This window comes from Eriocheir sinensis, chromosome 34 (genome assembly GCF_024679095.1).
Source record: "Eriocheir sinensis breed Jianghai 21 chromosome 34, ASM2467909v1, whole genome shotgun sequence".
Taxonomy (NCBI): domain Eukaryota; kingdom Metazoa; phylum Arthropoda; class Malacostraca; order Decapoda; family Varunidae; genus Eriocheir; species Eriocheir sinensis.
Genome location: NC_066542.1, coordinates 13,357,035 through 13,377,485, shown reverse-complemented (window position 1 = coordinate 13,377,485; position 20,451 = coordinate 13,357,035). Strand labels below are relative to the sequence as shown.

The following is a 20,451-nucleotide window of genomic DNA, read 5'->3' as shown; positions in this document are numbered from 1 at the left end:
GGAGTATGCATCTCACGTGTGTGGGGGGCTCCACTCACACAGCTTACTGACAGTCTTCTACCTCTTAAATTCCGCCGCCATGTTGAATCTCTTTCTATCTTCTATCGATATTTTCATGCTGACTGCTCTTCTGAACTTGCTAACTGCATGCATCCCACCCCCTCCCACGGCCCAGCTGCACACGACTTTCTACTCAAGCTCATCCCTATACTGTCCAAACCCCTTATGCAAAAGTTAACCAGCATCTCTGTTCTTTCATACCCTTCACTGGTAAACTCTGGAACAGCCTTCCTTCGTCTGTATTTCCTCCTGCCTATGACTTGACCTCTTTCAAGAAGAGTGTATCAAGACACTTCTCCATCCGAAATTGACCTCTCTTTTGGCCACTATATACTTTTCGCTTTGTGGGAGCAACAGTTAACGGGCTTTTTTTCTACATTTTCTTTTTGTTGCCTTTGAGTTGCTCTCTGCGTCGTAAAAAAAAAAAAAAGGATAGATAAAACTCTCTCTCTCTCTCTCTCTCTCTCTCTCTCTCTCTCTCTCTCTCTCTCTCTCTCTCTCTCTCTCTCTCTCTGGCACACTCTTCCTTCGCCTAATTTTTTTTTCCTTCCTACGACTTAGACGCTTTCAAGAGACGAGTATCAAGAAACCTCTCCAACCTCCCAACTTTTTGGTACTCCTTCTCTCCTTCGTTTGTAGAAGCAATGCTTTGGAAGAGTATTTTCCGCTTTTGTTGTGCCCTTAAACTGCCTCATTTCCTGTAACACACACACACACACACACACACACACACACAAACAAACAAACAAACTACTCACATAAACGTGTCTCATTGGACCTTAATCCCCATCCCCTTCAAGTAGTTCAAGCCTTCAAATTGCTTGGGATTACACTGCCAACAAGCTCAGTTGGAAGGAAGCCGTCAGTGCCGCCAACAGAGCTGCCAATTACGGCCTGTTCACATCCCGACGATTCAGCGGATTCGGGGTCGCCCCATCCGAGTCAGGGTACATTTGACTTTAAGGGTTCACGTTAAGAATCGTGGAGACACAAACGAAAGCCAAAGCTCAGACTTGGACTTCCTGAGCCTCGTTTTTCTTTTCCATTTGCGTCATGTTAGGATGTCTCTGCTCTCTGTGAAACGTGTTCTAGGTAGGTAAGATTCGACCTACGAATATGGTCGAAGAGAAGGAGATTACAGCACACATGGGATAAAGGGAAAGCCCAACCATCGAATCGGGTTAAAGTTTTTGCTTGTGTTATTTTATATATTTAACACATTTCCGTGGTGCATTACGCTTCCCTGGCTGTGCTCTCATCATGACTACTAAGCAGTAATGGAAAGGATTTCAAGAACCCTTTCTCTTGGGTCACAGTTCTCCGTAACAGTTACTACTCCACACACCTGAACTGTCACTGGACACGTGAAAATACTTGGAGCATAATATTAACATGGGTACTTTGTTATAAGAAAAACGAGTAGCTTAACAAATGTCACAAACTGCCATTGACTACCTTACAACCTTATCTCACATCATAGCAGCAGCAGTGGGTCACCACGGCCGAACGTAACGCTTGGCTCCGGGGCGTGAGAGATCAATGTTTCAGTCTCCGGTTATAAGCCACCGTCGAGATTGGGCCATCAAGCTACTGGCAACAATAATTATAGGTCTAATCCCTTCCCTGTCAGCCTCTGCTGTCGGCTTAGTCACGCACTTACCGCAATTCCTTTCCGTTTCTGTGATGGAGCATGACTATCCCATAGCGTCAAGGCCTTGTCCATCATGCAGCTCTTATTCTGAACTATTCCAATTGTCTCGTTGTTTTGTTTAAACGTTACATACACACTAGTTCTGCTCTGACGAATTAAATTTTTCTAAGGTTTCAGCTTCAATATCTTAACACTCCAGAAACAAACTTTGAAAATGTTTTCTCTACGTTACCTTAATATGATATGTGAAGGTCATATTCTAGTCTTGACAACCCTGTGATTTGTAAAGATGTTACCAACTACCTGCACTTCGCTGCGTAGTACTTAAATAACTCGCAGAATTTTCTGGTACTTCTATCGATTTTTTAATTTTTTAATCTCGCTCGAGTGACATTCAACATGGCCTGTATCGTTGTAACACAATGCCTAACTTGCAGTAGATAAAATGCAGTTATCTAGCGTCCCAAATCAAGTCACCTAGAATTGATCGACGCACTAATGAACCCTATTCACTTTTTAATTTAATTTCATTCAGTGTTATAATCATATATGTCTCGGTCAGATAAAATAATAATAATAATAATAATAATAATAATAATAATAATAATAATAATAATAATAATAATAATAGTAATAATAATGATAATAATAATAATAATAATAATAATAATAATAATAATAATAATAATAATAATAATAATAATAATAATAATAATAATAATAATAATAATAATAATAATAATAATAATAATAATGATAATAATTATAATATAATAATAATAATAATGATAATAATAATAATAATAATAATAATAATAATAATAATAATAATAATAATAATAATAATAATAATAATAATAATAATAATAATTATTATTTACATTATCATCACCATCATCATCATTATTATTATTATAATTATTATTATTATTTTTATTATACCATAATAAATCCTTCCTCTGGGTAATAGAATAATAAAGGAATATATGAAACAGATTAACTAATGAGTAATGAAATATAATGTTGGGTGTTTGAGTTTACATTATTTTGTTACGCGTGTGGGTGAGAGAATGAGGGTGATGAATTTGTGGGGTGTGGGTGATGGAGTGTGGGTGAAGGGTGTGGGTGATGGAGTGTGGGTGAGGGGGGTGGGTGATGGAGTGTGGGTGAGGGGTGTGGGTGATGGAGTGTGGGTGAGGGGTGTGGGTGATGGAGTGTGGGTGAGGGGTGAGTATGATGGAGTGTGGGTGAGGGGTGTGGGTGATGGAGTGTGGGTGAGGGGTGAGTGTGATGGAGTGTGGGTGAGGGGTGTGGGTGATGGAGTGTGGGTGAGGGGTGAGTGTGATGGAGTGTGGGTGAGGGGTGAGTGTGATGGAGTGTGGGTGAGGGGTGTGGGTGATGGAGTGTGGGTGAGGGGTGTGGGTGATGGAGTGTGGGTGAGGGGTGAGTGTGATGGAGTGTGGGTGAGGGGTGAGTGTGATGGAGTGTGGGTGAGGGGTGTGGGTGATGGAGTGTGGGTGAGGGGTGTGGGTGATGGAGTGTGGGTGAGGGGTGAGTGTGATGGAGTGTGGGTGAGGGGTGTGGGTGATGAACTGAGTGTGAGGGGTTGTGGTATACGGGTGGAAGGTTGTGGGTTGTAAGTGCTGATATACGCCGGGTTGTTACTCACATACACACACACACAAAAAAAAATACATGGAATCTCTTATGATGTGGAACGTAAGGCGGTGAATGTGTAAAACAACAGTACTTCGAGAAGGAAACGACGATATTCTAATGGACAGAAAAAATACAGTAGGAATGTGCACTGCATATTTCGGCACTGTAAGGTGCAAAAATAATCAAATTATTCAGCAAAAATGTATATAGAAAAGCCTTTACGTGTCCCAGAATAAACGCTGAAGCACAGTATTGCAAAAATGTTTTTTGTGTTAAAAAAATCTATCTTACTTGTCTTAGGTCTTAATGTATGAACTTATGCAAGAGGAGAAACAATGCTAGAGCGGAAAGAGCACAGTGCCGTGATACAGATGTCTGGCACTGTGTGGGTGCCGGGCCAGGCTGAAGAGGGCGGAGCATCAGCTCTCCGGCCACCAGCTGGTCTTCCGAGCTGCCACACTCAGTTGTTGCCGACCCTCGCGACTCAGCAGCGGCCGTACAGCTGGCTCTCGCTGCAGCTCGTCTCACCGCACGAAGCGCGCGGTCCCTTCTACTTGGCGGTACTAAACTAAACAAACAATTACGGTGTTGCTGTCACCACAAAAAAAGAAAGATTACTTAATTGTCTGGCATGCCAATTATTGTGCATGAGTTCTGAATTGTTAAAGGACGAAACCTGAGGATAGCAGTGATTGTGTGGGGCGGGGCCCTGGCCACCTGAGAGGAAGGCGGAGTGGAGTCCTGCCTCCTTCCTTCTTAGTGACATCAAAGGAAACATGCGGATCATGAATGAGTACACTGACATAGGGACCACTCGCAAAAAGTGAACAATTACCCCAAATAACTGAATGATCGATGAAATATGTCCTTAAATTCATACGTAAATCTATTAACAAGTATAATAACATAATAACCATACACTTAAAATGAAGTAAAAGAAACATGTGGTGAACAGGTGGCAAAAACACAAAAGATAAAAAAAAAAACTAACTCCAAACCACAAACAATCAAGGCCGCGTGAAATATCGCCATGAGCCGATAGATGTGTTGCGCTCAGACACTGCGGAAACACTAGTTACGTTACTTGAGTCTGCGGGTGTCGGTGAGTACTAAGCTGTCCTAGCCACCATATTTAACTATAGTGTTACGGTCATGCTATATTGTATACTGATGCCATTGCTGTGTAATATTTTTTTGTTTTTGCTTGTCATTGCTGACTGTTGAGTAAATTGCACAACCATCAATATTTTGTTTGTTACTATTCAAACACAGACATACATCACACGCTCAGTACATCTTTCGGCACATGCAGCAGCTGAACAGAGGTTCCGTATGTTAATTATGGACCGGGCGTGTGACTACATCCTTCGCCTTACTACAAGCTCCAAACAAACTCCTTTAGTCACTCTTTAAACATGCAAACATACACAACATGAAAGCTAGAGTATAGAGTAATGGTTGAAATGAGGACTACATTACTACTGCAGAGTCCACGTGGTCTTGATTTCACCCAAGTGATCAAACTTTACAACGCGGCTCAATAACTCATACAGGTGTCAATCCTTTAACACTATTCCGGATCTATTATCTTTAGACTTCCAAAATCGCCCTTTTCTGCCATAAAATTGGGTTAATAATATCTGCGCAAGGTAATCATAAATTTGGAATTTAAATAAGTTATATGAATGAATATATGAAATGTTTTGCTATGAGTAGAAAATTATGTGCAATATGAGGTAAAGAACCATGCAAAATTACTCAAGTCGAAGGTTGGAGGCCAAGGCAAGGAACGAAGTCTATCAAACAATGTCCATCGTATTGGGTTCCACTCCCCGTCTTCGAGGCTCCGACGGCTACAAGTGGCACGATAATACGGTGGTAATTATCCACTCGTCATTTCTCACAGCAACTTCCCCGTTTTTAAACAACTTTCCCTCTCCACTCAGACCAGCAACTTCCATACAGCCGTCCTCTAGGTTTCGTTAATCTTCTTTTCACTACTCTTCATTTCAGTTCATCATGATCAGGTAGTTTCTCCAGATAATTCATATTCCCCTCTCTTTAAATCCCAGATCATCCCCCAGTAACCTTTCCTATCCTGAGGTATCTTTCTCAGGTGACTCACTGCACCCTTGGTTCCAGGAGCTATCCCCTCAACTCTGCTAATAATCTCTTATCCTCGTTGCCCCAGGAAACGAACTGTGCGATAAAAAAAAGAGCTTAATACGCAGCATATTGATCTTAAGTAATCGCCTTTTCTTTTACAAATATGGTGCGACACGAAAGAGTACACGGAAAAGAAACGTAAAGCAGCAAAATATCAGAGAAGAAAGATGAGGGGGATAGTCAGGAACCATTAACTGAATGGAGAGAATATATTAGTACTACTGTACCTCAGCCACTCTAATACCACCCCCTACGGGCGCTCCTCTGTTATAGCACCTCCACTACCGCCACCTCGGACACCACCGTAACTGTTACTCAATAATATCGGCATTCGGACATTGTTGCGGGCCCTTGTTCACTTTGTCGAGCATGTGATGGAATGCGTGGGCTAGGCTATAGAGCAACTGTCTCTTTTATGAAACAACAAATACATCATATATATTTTTTGGTCATGTGAAAGTGTGTTGCATGTGACTGAGATAGGTGTTAGTTACTGTGCGATAAGAGTGAGTTTTGTTGAAGCTGTGCTGGTAAAGGACGGCTGCAACAGGGGGTGGAGGAGGTGGGTTTGAGGGAGTGGGGGGAAGGAAGGGGATTGCCGCTGCACCACCTGGCACCCCGGTACTCCTATTGCCCCAAGACACTGCCACGTGGTTTTATGTATGTTATGAGAGAGAGAGAGAGAGAGAGAGAGAGAGAATGTGAAAACAATTGGGATTATTATATACTCAGCAGACTTGACCACGTTCTGTCTTTTTTTTTTAACAAGTATCGAACTCCTGTTCTTAGTCGTCTTATACAATAAATTGTCTATTCAATATCACGTCAATCTGAATAATGAGTTTGTTAATACATTATCTCAGTTAAAACTGTTCATGATTATTCTTCACAGTTTTTTTAAGAAAGCAAAACCCTCGGAATACATATGCAATCACGTTTCACAGTGAGTTATTTAAACCTTTCAAAGGTAAATGGTAAACATGTACATTGTGTAATATTATGCAAATAATTTAACGATATGGGTTCAAATATATTCCTTTTAAAATGTTAATTTTTAAATCTTCCACGAATTATTTTATACGTTTTGTTTTCTAAAAGAGCAAGAAAAGTTTGTACGTGCCCATGAAGATACATGCCCGTCGCTCCTATCTTTTATTTATCTTTTTTTTCTTTTACGTTCTTCCTATGGCGCGCCGGTAGGCTTTCTTGAAGGGGCCTGATGGTCGGCCCCAAGCCTGTTATGGCGCAGCCAAGTGTTTATAGAGGCACCATCTTGCTTGGCTGATGCTGTCCCCCGGAGCTCATCTTTGATCCTCTTCTTTTTTTTTTTTTTTGAGAGATTCGAGTCCAGGTTGATAGGTGGTTTTCAGGACAGCATGCGGGTAGTCTTAGGCCCCTCAGCGGTTACTAAAAAATCACAGCTTGTGGCGGCGGACGGGACGTGAACCTGAGTCCTCCTGGACGCCGCGCCCGCACGCTAACCAATCAGCCACTGTCTTCCCTCCTACTAGCAAACAAAGACGGGTGAACTTTTCTCTCTTTGGTGTCTTCTTCCAAATATTCTCCTGACATTTTTTAAGTACATCCAAAACCCAAGTTAACATTTGAAAACCTCTAGATTAGTTAACTTGTTGGTCTACCTGTTCTTCCACTTCACTTTCATTCGTTAATTTTAAAGCGGCTGTACTTTTCTGATTACAACAAATAAGAGTTAGTGCTGGTTACTTACCTTTTACGTAGAATTTATCTCACACAATCCATTGAGATAGAAACAGCTGAGGTCATGTTTGATTCCAATCATTCTTTCAAATGCATTCATATTTTTTTTCCTATTCCCCTTTTCACTCACACCTTTGCAAAAAAATTTCACCCCATCCATTGGTCTCTACCACTAAACCTAAGAGTGCCAACACCTTTCACTTCATTTAGTCATGCTTCCTCCTGCCAGGTGAATAAATGCAGCAATCATTCATCCCCCTTTAAGCAGCACATATATTATATTCCCAACTTTACAACTGTACTTTTATACATATAAGTAACTGATGAATCTCCGTCCTTCCCCTCTACCCTCCGGAAACACTACCACTATCAAGGTCTCCACCAAAGCCAAAATCACCGCTGTCCCCACTATCTTTAAAATAGCCACGGACTCCTCCCCCACTACGTGAGTATAAACAAAATACAGCATATTTTTAAAGCTCACATTTTGCCTGCAGACTTTTTTAGTTTTCAATGGTAAAAAAAATTGAAGCCACACAACATTTTTACAAGCAAAGTCCATGTTGACGATATTTTTTTTTGTTTTTGTTTTGTTTTTTGTGAATGCGTACCTCGGGCGGGCGAATGTGAGAGACGGAGGGCGGGAGAAATTCTGGCCAGGTGCGTACAGGTTCAAGTAACGGGAGGAGATGAGCCGCCTCGCGGGGCAGTCAAGATCTGCAGAAAGACGCTAAATGCACGACGTGGTCTTTGTTGTTGACACTCTTTTTACAGCAGTAGGCAGGCAGGTAGGCATTTATTTTACCATTAAGCTGATTCTGTTACTGTAAAAAAATACAGAATACAGAATAGTTCTCTTGTATTTCTATTCAAAGTACTGTATTCTGAATAAAGCAACTGTATAAAAAAAATGCCTGCATTTGTGGGAATGACTCAAACTGAGTATATACTTCCTTAATTTCTTTAAGTGTAAATAATGATGATGGCTGATTGTTAGGATACTGGCAGGTTAAAAAACGGAATTTATAACGAAAACTATGCAAACAACTATCATTCTGGTGATGTGAGTGCTGCAATGATGGCAGGAGGGGAGGCGGTGGCTGAACGGATATCGAGACGGCCCCGCGTTGAGAAGGACGCGAGTTCAATCCCCGACCGGTGCCTCCAAGCTGGGATTTTTCAGCCGCCGCCGAGTGGCTTAAAACTACCCACATGCTGTCCAGAAGACCACCTATCAACCCGGACTCTAGATTCTAGGATCAAAAATGAGCTCCGAGAGGGCAGCATGAGCCAATGAAAGATGGCGCCACTATAAACACTCGCCTGCGCCAGAACGGGCTGGGCCGACCATCAGGACCCACCGGAAAGAAGCCTTGGACCGACCATCAGGATCCACCGGGAAGAAGCCTACCGGCGCAATAGGCCGTGACGTAAAAAAAATAAAAAAAATAAATAAATAAACAAAAAAATAGCAGGATATGCGGCGGAAGTCGAGAGCCTGAAGCAACAATGGAGCGTCCACCTCACTGTTTTTCAAGGGAATAATGGCGGGTTTGTCACGCCGAGTCATGAGTCATTCTGGCGCCACTCTTCTACAGGCGCCGTCAAAATTCGAGGCATATTTTTGAATGCGAAATGAAGTTCTGTTGTGCCAAACTCTTGTCCCGGACATAAGCAATTGATATAAAGATGTGTACACACGCTCTCTCTCTCTCTCTCTCTCTCTCTCTCTCTCTCTCTCTCTCTCTCTCAACAAAGATTGTGTAAACCGTAGAGGTGGTGGCGTTACCCTTTACGTCAAAAGCTATTTCCAACCCACTGACAGAACACCAGGAGACAGTAACGTTGAACATTTGTGCGTGCGAGTAAACATTGCAAAGGTCAATTTATATATATATCTTTCACCTACAGCCCTCCGGGGCAATCACTCGATGCCGATCTTGAAATGTACAGCGTTTTAAGGCAGTCACTTAATAACAGCGACTCACTGATATTAGGAGACTTTAACCTCCCCCATATCGACTGGGCGACACTGTCAGGTACAGAAGGAGAGTCACATAGAATGATCGAATTTTTAGAAGAAAACTATCAAAGCCAAATGGTTTCTGAGCCAACTCGACAAAATAACATACTAGACCTTGTTATAATGACCCAAGATAACCTAGTCAGTAATGTCACGGTAGGAGAACAACTCGGTTCTTGCGATCATAAATTAGTGCGCGTCGACACTAGAGCTCAAACATCAGTGACTGAAAATAAAGTAAAGTTGCCCAATTTCAAAAGAGCTAATTTCGTAGAAATTCGACGAAAACTAAGAGAAATGCAACTATCAGATGACGGCAACGTAGAGAACGCCTGGTTAAGCTTTAAAAATCATTTACTCACTCAGCAGAACTCATTCATCCCTTTGTGTGAGAAGCGAAGCAACGCTAATAAAAGCCCACCTTGGTTTAATAGCGAAATTAAACACTCAGTCAAGGAGAGAAAATTGTTTTACAGGCTAAAGAAAGAACAAAGCACGCCCGAAAACATTAGACTTGATCATGATGCCAGGCGACGAGTAAAAAGATTAGTATGTCAGGCAAAGCGTAGATATGAAGAAAATATTGCGGCCAATTGTAAAAATAATCCGAAATCCTTCTTCAGTTACATAAACAGCAGAAAGGCGATCAGAAGTGAAATCGGACCCTTAACAAACAGCGACGGTGCACTAAACCTCTTAAATAATTACTTTTCCTCGGTGTTTAATACTAACAGTCCTCCCACCACTACCACCAACACCAGTACTAATGTAAATCCCGAGCATGCATTGCCTAACTTTGAAATAACAACCGATGAAGTCCTTCAAGCCCTCCAATCACTTAAAACAAATAAAAGTCCTGGACCTGACAAAGTATATCCTACACTGCTTAAATATACAGAGAGCGAAATACTCTTCTCCCTCACAACCGTAATCAATATGCTCTTGCGACAAGGAATCGTCCCTTTGGATTGGAAAAAAAGGCTAACGTAACACCGATTTTTAAGAAAGGAGACAAAAAATTACCAGGTAATTACAGGCCCATTAGTCTAACTTCAGTTGAAGGTAAGCTACTTGAGAGCATAATTAGAGACAAAATTGTGAGTTACCTTGAAAGCCACTCATTAATTGGGGACTCACAACATGGCTTCCGTAACAAAAAGATCCTGCCTATCAAACCTATTGACCTTTTACAACGAACTCTTCTCAGTTTATGACGTAACCAAATCACTGGACGTAGTCTATCTTGATTTCCAGAAAGCGTTTGATAAAGTCCCGCATCATAAATTACTTTACAAATTAAAGCAAATAGGTATTGACGGTCAAGTACACCAATGGATCGCGAATTGGTTGAGCAACAGACAACAAAGAGTGGTGATTGACGGATTTAACTCAGAGTGGGCGCCGGTCACTAGTGGCGCCCCTCAGGGCTCGGTTCTTGGCCCAGTGCTCTTCATTATTTACATCAACGATGTGGATGTTGGACTCAATAATCGCATTAGTAAATTTGCTGACGACACAAAGATTGGTAACTCGATTCACACTGACGAAGACAGGCAAAGCCTCCAAGAGGATTTGCACAAAATTTCAGCTTGGTCGGATAGATGGGAGGTGCTCTTTAACGTAAACAAGTGCCAGGTCCTTCAAGTTGGAACAAGGAATAAGAAGTTCGATTGCAAAATGCACGGCGTTAAACTCAAGAGTGTTCAATGTGTTAAGGACTTGGGGGTCAAAATCGCGTCAAACCTCAAATTCTCACAACAATGCAACGATGCAGCAAATAAAGTGAACATAATGTTGGGCTTCATTAAAAGAAACTTTTTATTCAAGAATAAAGATGTAATACTTCCACTCTACAATAGTTTAGTCAGACCCCACTTGGAATATGCGGTACAGTTTTGGTCTCCCCACCATGCAAAGGACATTGCTAAATTAGAAGGTGTTCAGCGTCGGGCAACAAAAATGATCCCTTCCTTGCGCAACAAATCCTACGAAGAAAGGCTATCCACCCTCAACATGTTCTCTCTTGAGAAACGTCGCCTCCGAGGAAAACTGATCGAATGTTTTAAAATACTTAGTGGTTTCACAAATGTAGACAGATCGACATTGTTTATGATCGATGACACTTTCCGTACGAGGAACAATGACGTAAAACTCAAATGTAGACAAGTAAATTCAGACTGCACCAAATTTTTCTTCACCAACGTTGTAGTGCGAGAATGGAATAAGCTCCCACCTTCAGTGGTCCAGTGTAACACAATTGACTCCTTTAAAAACAGGCTCGACCGTCACTTCCTTCAACTTAATATTAACTAGAGCTGAAATGCAACGTTTTGGAGCCATCTGATTAATGTAGAATCACTTAGGTTTAAGGACAGACCACCAAGTCTGGACCATGGGGTCTGTGTGGTCTGATTTTCTATGTAAATCTATGTACATCTCTCTCTCTCTCTCTCTCTCTCTCTCTCTCTCTCTCTCTCTCTCTCTCTCTCTCTCTCTCTCTCTCTCTCTCTCTCTCTCTCTCTCTGTTCCCTACCACTCAGTCTCTGCCTCAGTTATTGATACCCTTGCCTGGCTACCTATATTTACAAAACTGCTTCTGGCTCACACATATTTGTGATAAAACTAACACAATATACAAACTTTTTAATATTTTTCAAAAGTATCAATAACTTGTAATTAATACATTTTTATAAATTTTGTTGCATTACGTATTGTGTAACAATGTGATGGTTCAGTAGTGTTTTTATGACTGGGAGTAATTAAGAGTACATATCAACAATAGAATACTGATGAGAATAAGTGTTTTAAATCGAAACTGAATCTTAGTTACCTCGCTATACCTTCTCTAGACCATACGATTTTTATAAAGATATATAGTCTTCAGCATTATGAATCTGGGTATCCTTGTTCTCGTCATCCCAAGAAGATAGCTCGGTTTGTCTTTTCTTGATTTTTTTTTGTGTATGGCATCGTATGCAATAGTTCACATTGGCAAACACTACACGTCTTCTTAGTGTAGCCACAAAATATCATTCTGATGTTCGCTATCTGGCGCAGGACGCTCCGTGGCGGTCTATTCACCTCACGTCAAACATCACTCAATCTCTGATCTGGCGCTCTCGAGATTGCTCTCCAAAACTTTTGTGAGACTCAAAGTTTTTTGGACCCCGAAGTAAAGACCAGAAAAATAAATTGATTATGTGCCCTTTTCTTCAAGGAAACGCTACACTACTGAAAACAACATTGATTTCTTTACTGAGAGGATTCAACCGAATATTATTTTCCGGTGTTTGACTGGTACTTTTGAGCATATTTTTATTCTCTCTATTAAGGGGTTCAGATAACACCTTTTTTTTTACCTTTGAAGTTATGATGAACTTACATATGTGTCCCATTTATTACTCACGGATTCTTTTGCCATTACTTTCCCATATAAGTACAAAATAGGGAGATGAAAGTTACTCTCATGGCTGAATTGATGCCGGTCTACCTCAGCTGTCACCCTTCTCCCCAAAGGATGTTGCACCTGCCTCATTAACACCTGAAAGGGCTGCACCTCCTCTCACAACGCTTTACTTCCTACTGCATGCAACTAACCTTCGATTGTTTCCCGTACAAACAAATATTTCAGTCGTGGAAAATGGCTGTTTCTCTCTCTCTCTCTCTCTCTCTCTCTCTCTCTCTCTCTCTCTCTCTCTCTCTCTCTCTCTCTCTCTCTCTCTCTCTCTCTCTCTCTCTCTCTCTCTCACACACACACACACACACACACACACACACACACACAGACACACACACACACAATCTCATTGCTGAAGCATGTGTTTGCATGTTTGTTTATACAACAATACCTACAATCTTACGTAATAAAAGTCAACATTACAATAACCTCGATACATAGAGATTATCTTTGAAAAAAATAATAGCGCTAAAACTTTTTTTTTATTTTCTGCCTCCCGGAAGGAGAATTAACCAACAGACATGTGATTGTTGAAAAATATAACAGATGAATAAGTGAACTGGTAGATATATAGTGAAGAATGTGAATAAAAATAATCAATAAGAACATTAATCAATAAATAATCTAAAAAAACACATCTGGATAACATATATCTAAATATAAATAAAATACAAATATAGATAAATAAATAAATGATTAATATAATTTACTATTTAATCAGTATAGCGTGTGTGAGATCACTGGCACTGTGGAACTAACGAAAGGTATTGCAAACTGTTTTCTATTTTTCTCGATTCATTGTTTAACTTTTGTATTTACTTTATAATTTTCGATGAATCAATACATATACGACATCACACACAATGTTGTCCTAAGCACTGCAATCGAAAATATTATCCGCGGAAGCAAGCCAGAGTGCAGGTAGAAAAGCTCATTTCCGAGTCGGCCCACTGTGAGATGCAATATTGGTGAGTTTTATCTATTTTAGGCACCGCTGAGGTATGCCACGCTACTTATAATTACTTTATTGGAGGTGGTCTGAATTGTAGGTTTAATTATTCCCACGTCTGTGAGTGTTGTAAACTCAACTATGTACTGACGTCCTAAAGATGAATGACTTCTACATTTCTAATTATTGCGAGCTGTTAGACAATATAATAATCTTCTTTCAATCCTGAAAAAATAAGTTGATGATCTATTTTATTTGCTATGAGGAAGTCATTTAGGAGAGAAAAAGGTAACTGTGACGCTTATTTGAAAAAAAGGATATAAAAAAAATAATCAACTAAAAAATAAATGTACACAATTTTCCAAAGCGTAACAGCCTTAGTAAATTACACTTTCTATTCTTTTCAGATGGTCTACAGGTGTTATGCAAGGCGCCTCACACCCGGCTCTTCAGAACACACTCCCCGCGTGAGGCAAGTATACGACGCTCAATAAATCAGGACACGAGTGACACGCACAGCTGGGTGTTGCGGGAAAAAATATCAGTGGTGATACTCTTGGGGTTGCATGGATTAGAAGGTAACACCTTACAAATTAAACAATGGAATTTGTCCTTGAAAAGTAATACAAATCATTTATCGACATTTATAAGTGTTTTCTTCTGTGGTGTGGGACTCTGCACTAGACAAATTTCAAGATGAAACTAAAAAAGCGAATCTTGTTGGCCATAGCGACGAGTACTGTGCTTGTGACGGTGGTGCTGGTGCTTGACGTGCAAACTCGCCTTAATTACCCGGGAAACTTACACGTCCCGGCTAAAGCACCCGTGAAATACTCCTTCCGCCAGCGTCACTTACAGAAGATGAGTAATGGATCACGAGATGCATCCCTTGCCGTCTCTGCCTCCGGTCAGCTGAGCGCCGCGAGTGACGACCCCACCCACACGTCCCCACCAGGCGGTGGGACAATGCTCGGTGAGGATCCAACCAGTGGCAGGAAGGAGCTCCGAGCCACAGGTACCGAGCCACCAGACCCTTACCACGACCTGCAGGAAATTGTGGCCAAAGTGGAGAAGCTTAGCAAGAGAAGTGGTCGAACTCGGAACCACTGGAACCCCACCGTCGGGGAGCTGCTGGGGAGGGACTCGAGGTAAGTGCTCAGGAGCTCGTAAATAAGGCTCTTTTTTTTTTGTTTAACACCGCATGTTGGTAATACGCTGCAGAAGAAAAATATTCCCCAATTTTCACGAGGGATTTTGGCGCTCGCACGGATAATTATTGTAATGCGCTAATAATACAGAACTTCCGCCGGTGCTAAACTTTCATACACGTCTAATAAACAGTCTTGTTATTAAATATTGGCCAGACGTTGTCGTGTATGTTTAGAGCTGGACAATTTCTATTATAAGGTAAAAAATACTGTAGTTGAACCACGAGTCTTAAAGCCGATATTCACGCGCGACGCCCAACAAACACACTACGCGGACACACAGGTTGCACAGTGGTCCTTCCTGGCCACTGCCGCCTCACACAACAACAGACTTCTTTGAACCACGTTTTCCGGGAAAGAATAAAGGTCCTGCACACGGTAAAACGAGACAAATATCCACCAGGGGAGGTAGTACAAATTACTTCAGCCAATTTGGACAACCCGCTGCCTGAAACCGTGGTCTTGCAAAGCTTGACCCCAAAGCCTTGTTGCTGTGTCGGGTGTTTGGGTAAGGATGAGTAAAATCTTGATTTTGATACTTTGAAAGTGTTAAAGTTTGGATGTATACAGGGAAGTAGTGCTGCACAATTCTGGTCAGTTATGTAAATGGAAATATCCTTGATAAAAGGACTAACTATTTTCACTGCTACCCACGTCTACACTACTATTGCTTCTACAACGATAGACAACAAACAGCAACAAGAGCAAAAACAACTAAAATTACTAAAGTACAAAATTTCAGCAGATCAAAATACCCTCCACTCATGGCCTCCCGTTACTTGTGTGGGCACGGAAATTGAAAGGGTGGGAAGGACCTTCAAAACAGGCTGGAGAAAACACGCAAAGCATCACTACTAATTTGGTAATGAAAAACATTATAAAATGTCTGCCATTCAACACCCCGAGTCATAACCGTTTAGTAAGTAGTGATGATGATGATATATGACAACAACAACAACAATAATAATAATAATAATAATAATAATAATAATAATAATAATAATAATAATAATAATAATAATAATAATAATAATAATAATAATAATGAAAAAAGTAAAAAAAAATTTTTTTATAAAAAATATGATGTAAACCGATTTTTAACACAAATTTACACGTAATTTAGGTGAGCAAATAAGAAAAATATTTACATCTATGAGCAGGTGGCTAAAAGGGTTAGCGTGGTAATTAATATCAATGTAATTAATTTGCCAACTTCGTGTCATTTTACGGGCAATGTGTACGTATTCAACGGACCAACTGCTACACGTTGGGCTTTCTTTGGGAAAAAAGTCAAATAACGTACAATTGTAGTAAAGTACTGGAGGGTAGTCAAAACCCTGAGTACATCTCTTCTGCCGGTCTGCCTGTCTGCCTGTCCGTCTGTCGGTATGTATGTATGAGTGAATGTATATTTGAATCTTTCACATACACAAAATAAAAATAAAAATAGATTCAAACCCACATGACAGCCCAGTACGACTTACCTAACGTTGACATAATCATGCAACGTCTCAAGTGTAGGCAAAACAAAACCTTCCGCAATTGCACACTAAATAATATAGTTATTGGTTATTCGAGCTGGCAATGGGATTTGGGTGTGCGTGTGAGCCCTGATCCCTAACCCAAGGATCACTGTATTACCGCCAGGCTGCGAACTATAGTAAAACACTTTTAGCGAGCCCGTTGCGGCGTTGGCTTTCGCGGGTCCTTTCCTCCCCTCTGCTCTGCCACACAGTACCAGCACCTATCTCTTCCTCTCATATGTTAGCTATAACGTAACTTATGAAAGGAAAAAAATAGGTGTTGGGACTGTGTGGCAGAGCAGAGGGGAGGAAAGGACCCCCGGAAACCAACGCCTCAACAGACTCGCTAATATGGCTTCACTATAACACATTTAGGTTATATTTCTAAAATTGGTAGCAACCGGTAGTATCCTTAAATTGTATCTGGCAGTGAAAAGGCCACAAGTAACTTTCCTGTTCAATTTTGGTACCACTATCATATAAAGGATATATATCTCCTCGATTCAGTTCAAAGAAGGATGACAAAGATGATCAAAGGGCTTATAAGCTGACAGCAGAGAAAGATTTAAGGAAGATTAACTTGCATTCTTTGGAAAGACACAGACTACAAGGTGATTTAATTGAAGGGTTTAGGTAGTTAAGTGATTGATATTGGCGATATATAAAGTACATATTCTGGAGGATATACTGTGGTACGCAACAATTGATACATATCGGTTAAATTCAAATTCAGGAAGTAGATGAGTAAAAACTGATTCACGAACAGGGATGAGGATGACTGAAACAATAAGCAAATATGTAGTTGATGTAAATACCTCTGGAAAGTTTAAGTGGAAGTTAGAGAGCTGTATGAATGCGAATGGAAGCTGGTGAATAACCCGTCCTCAGGAGCTACCATGTGTAGGTTCTTTTGCCTCTTCCAGTGGTATACCCTTGTGTGGACGAGGGGAGAAAGGGAACCGGAGAGGACAAAATACATCACTTTTATATCCTAGCAAGACTTTTATTCATACGCCCTTCGTGCAGATAATCCTTCGTCGCAGCGTGTCTTATCCTATCGAGATGACTGTAGGTAGATGAATAAAAAAATCATACGGTAATTAATAAAATAAGTGCGTCTCATTCTTCTGTTTCCCGAGGCGAGGCAAGAGACGAAACGAAACGAACGATGTGGAAAGGACAAGTGTGTTATTGAGTCGAACGATTATTTATATTACGCCAGTCTTTTGTCTCTCTATTATCGGCCTTTGTGTACTGGGCTCACTGCTCCAGCGAATACAAATGAGGAGGAGGAAACCCGGCCACCTGAATGTCTCGAGTCGGCTTGTGAAGAAACTTGCCACTACTGCGACAACCACAGCAAGATCAATAGCTACTACTACTACTACTACTACTACTACAATTTCTAGTACCACAAAACAATTACCACTACTTCATCTACTACTACTACTACTACTACTACTACTACGACTACGACTACTACGACTACTACTACTACCACTAAACAATTACCACTACTTCATCTACTACTACTACTATACTACTACTACTACTACTACTACTACTACTAAGGCCTGTGATGTTTCCGACTGAATTGATAAATATTGTTTTAAGACCAAGCATATGTTGACGCGTAATATCGTTTTCATGTTCTTATTTACGATTCTTTTCTTGTATCTCTAACTTAGCTCTTTTAAGAAAAAAAAATAACTGGATGACGGTCTCAACCCATGTCTTAACGCTGCCATAAATTGTTATAAATTTGTTTCGAAATACCTAAAAGTGCAGACACTTTGTTCAGTGTGTGACAAAAAACAAACGAACAGCATGTAAGTCACGATGAATCTGAAAATAAGGGTCAGCTGTGTGGACCACCAGCACGAACATAGACAGCTGCCGAGATATACGTATTAACTTTATTAATAAAAAAAAAAACGTGAAAGATTCACGCTCCCGACTATGCTACTGCAGCATCTCAATAAAGTCGAAGCGTCGGGTTTGTGATAGCGTAAACACCATGCATAAAAATAAAAAATACTTGGCGTAAAACCCTTTTTTCAGTTTTAGTTCTCTACTGCTCCTTAGGAGAGGAAAAACGTGGCTCGCTCTGGCCAGAAAGTTCATTGCCTCGACGAATAAATCTTTTTCGACACTAAGTGGGCAGCGGAGGAGTGTTGCATGATGATGGGTCTGGTGCGTTCCTGGCAGGAAGGTAGAAAGAATCCTCCCCTTGAAAAGCGCCGGAAACAATACCTGGGTGTTAGGTTTTCTCTGTCTTTTTGCGAGGGGATGCAGGAATATCAAACGAAACAAAGGAATCAAAAGTTACAGGGTACGAACGATCTGTGGTGGTCACTGATCTGTTTGACAGATTCACTTGTGGGATGATACGCTGAATAGATTTGCTTCCCACGACTATAATATCACTGCATTTCTGATTCATGTAACTCACGCTACTTCGAATCTGATGTTTGTCTTATATAAAGGTTAGAAACAATATTGATGTTTTATTTCACTAGCTCATGCCGATCAACAACTGACGCAGGAATAAGATAATAACAGTCAAGAATGTAATCAGCTGTAAATGACCTTAATGGCTTATATCGAAAGATAGATTCATCAACATCATCACAACTCTTTACTAGTTCAGTGCAGAATAAAGGTCACTGCTCTCACTCGGGTTAACTCAGATACCGTGGGCTCGTTCTGGGTGCCTTACCTCTCCCCTCTCCACGCCCTGGACTCCCGTTACTGCTGTGACCCTGATGCCCCTTCTCCTCCTGCGCCTCCCTCGTCCACCACGTCTACACCACTTCAAGGACGAAGCTGTGCTGCCTCGTCATTGCCAATTAAAGGACGAGACGCCCCGAAGAGGAAGAAGCCGTGCAACGAGTCATTGCTGAGTCCGGCGTGCTGAAGCCTTCGTGTTGGAGACTTCAGGTTGTGAGGCCTGTTTTGGGGTTTTCTACTTTATTTAAAGTAAACTGGTGTCTAACCATTTATCTTGTTTGTTATCCCTTCCGATTACAGCACCCAATACTGGAACCTTGACATTTCGTTTTTGACTACAATTTGCTGACCCTGGCTAATGAATAAAAAAATAAAAATCTTTAAACCTTCAGACCTAATGTCAGATTCTCTCAGTAGTTCACCGGTCATTCTTTGCAATTTCCTCTCATAATCATTCAAAGAGACTAAGATATCTGCGATTCTAGGGTTGATTTCAAACTATTTGGGGTGTTTATTATTATTTCATCATTGTTATAATAGGATATCAATGTATTATTATTATTATTATTATTATTATTATTTAGTATCACCACGAATTAGTCATACAATTGTCAATGGAAAAAACCCACGACAGATAGATCACGCCACCAAGAATGTCGTCCGTCAGTGTTTACCGTCTAAGTTTGTATACGAAGCATTTCATCAAGCTTAAAGGTCACCTTGACATACGTGACCAATTTTAACAATTATTTTCCAACCTGTAACTCGTCACTCACGAGAGTCCGACTGACACACAACGGCAGTCGCTCTCGCTCCGACGCTCCTTGTACATACAGGCTAAGAATATATTCGCCTTAAGGAAGCTGAAGTCTTAATCAACGCCCTTTAAACGCCCCCCGGTACACCGTAACATCATGACGGTGAAACTATAGTCTCTATCCCGTAGAATTGTCCTTCAAGTCTGCGGGATGTATGAACCGGTAACTATAATAAAACGACGCCCTCATTGCTTGTTATATGCATTTAACAAAACTCTGGGTAGTTAACAGCGTGCCTCATAAGAACTAATCTTTCGAAACTAGGAGTTAGATTTATTCAGAGAGAACGTCGCCAATGTGTTACAGCACTAGAAAACGAAGGTCAAGTGCTACTTGTTTGGAAGACATACATTAAAATACTACGTCATGCTTATGACCTGATTCAACCCATGATGTTCTCAGCTCTTCATCAGAACAAGTCCAATTTGTACGCTTGGAAAAAGTCCCTCAGAGTTAATTGTAGGTAATAGAATGCTAACAAAACATGC

General features: G+C 40.8%; 2 protein-coding genes across 2 annotated transcripts in view; one reads left to right on the top strand and one right to left on the bottom strand.

Moving 5' to 3' along the window:
• Positions 1-2,753: 2,753 nt before the first annotated feature.
• Positions 2,754-6,524, bottom strand: LOC127007197 (uncharacterized). Its single transcript, XM_050877911.1, has 2 exons — positions 6,517-6,524; positions 2,754-3,303 (listed from the first exon to the last, which is right to left on the bottom strand). Exons 1-2 carry the CDS (start codon positions 6,522-6,524, stop codon positions 2,754-2,756), a joined length of 558 nt encoding a protein of 185 aa, XP_050733868.1.
• LOC127007103 (extracellular serine/threonine protein CG31145-like) overlaps positions 3,823-20,451 on the top strand; it is a 121,555-nt gene continuing 104,926 nt past the window's right edge. Inside the window, exons 1-2 of the mRNA XM_050877713.1 lie at positions 3,823-4,472; positions 14,092-14,832. Of these exons, the coding sequence (XP_050733670.1) occupies positions 14,381-14,832 (452 nt within the window). The 5' untranslated portion in view covers positions 3,823-4,472; positions 14,092-14,380. The remainder of the gene's footprint in view (positions 4,473-14,091; positions 14,833-20,451) is intronic.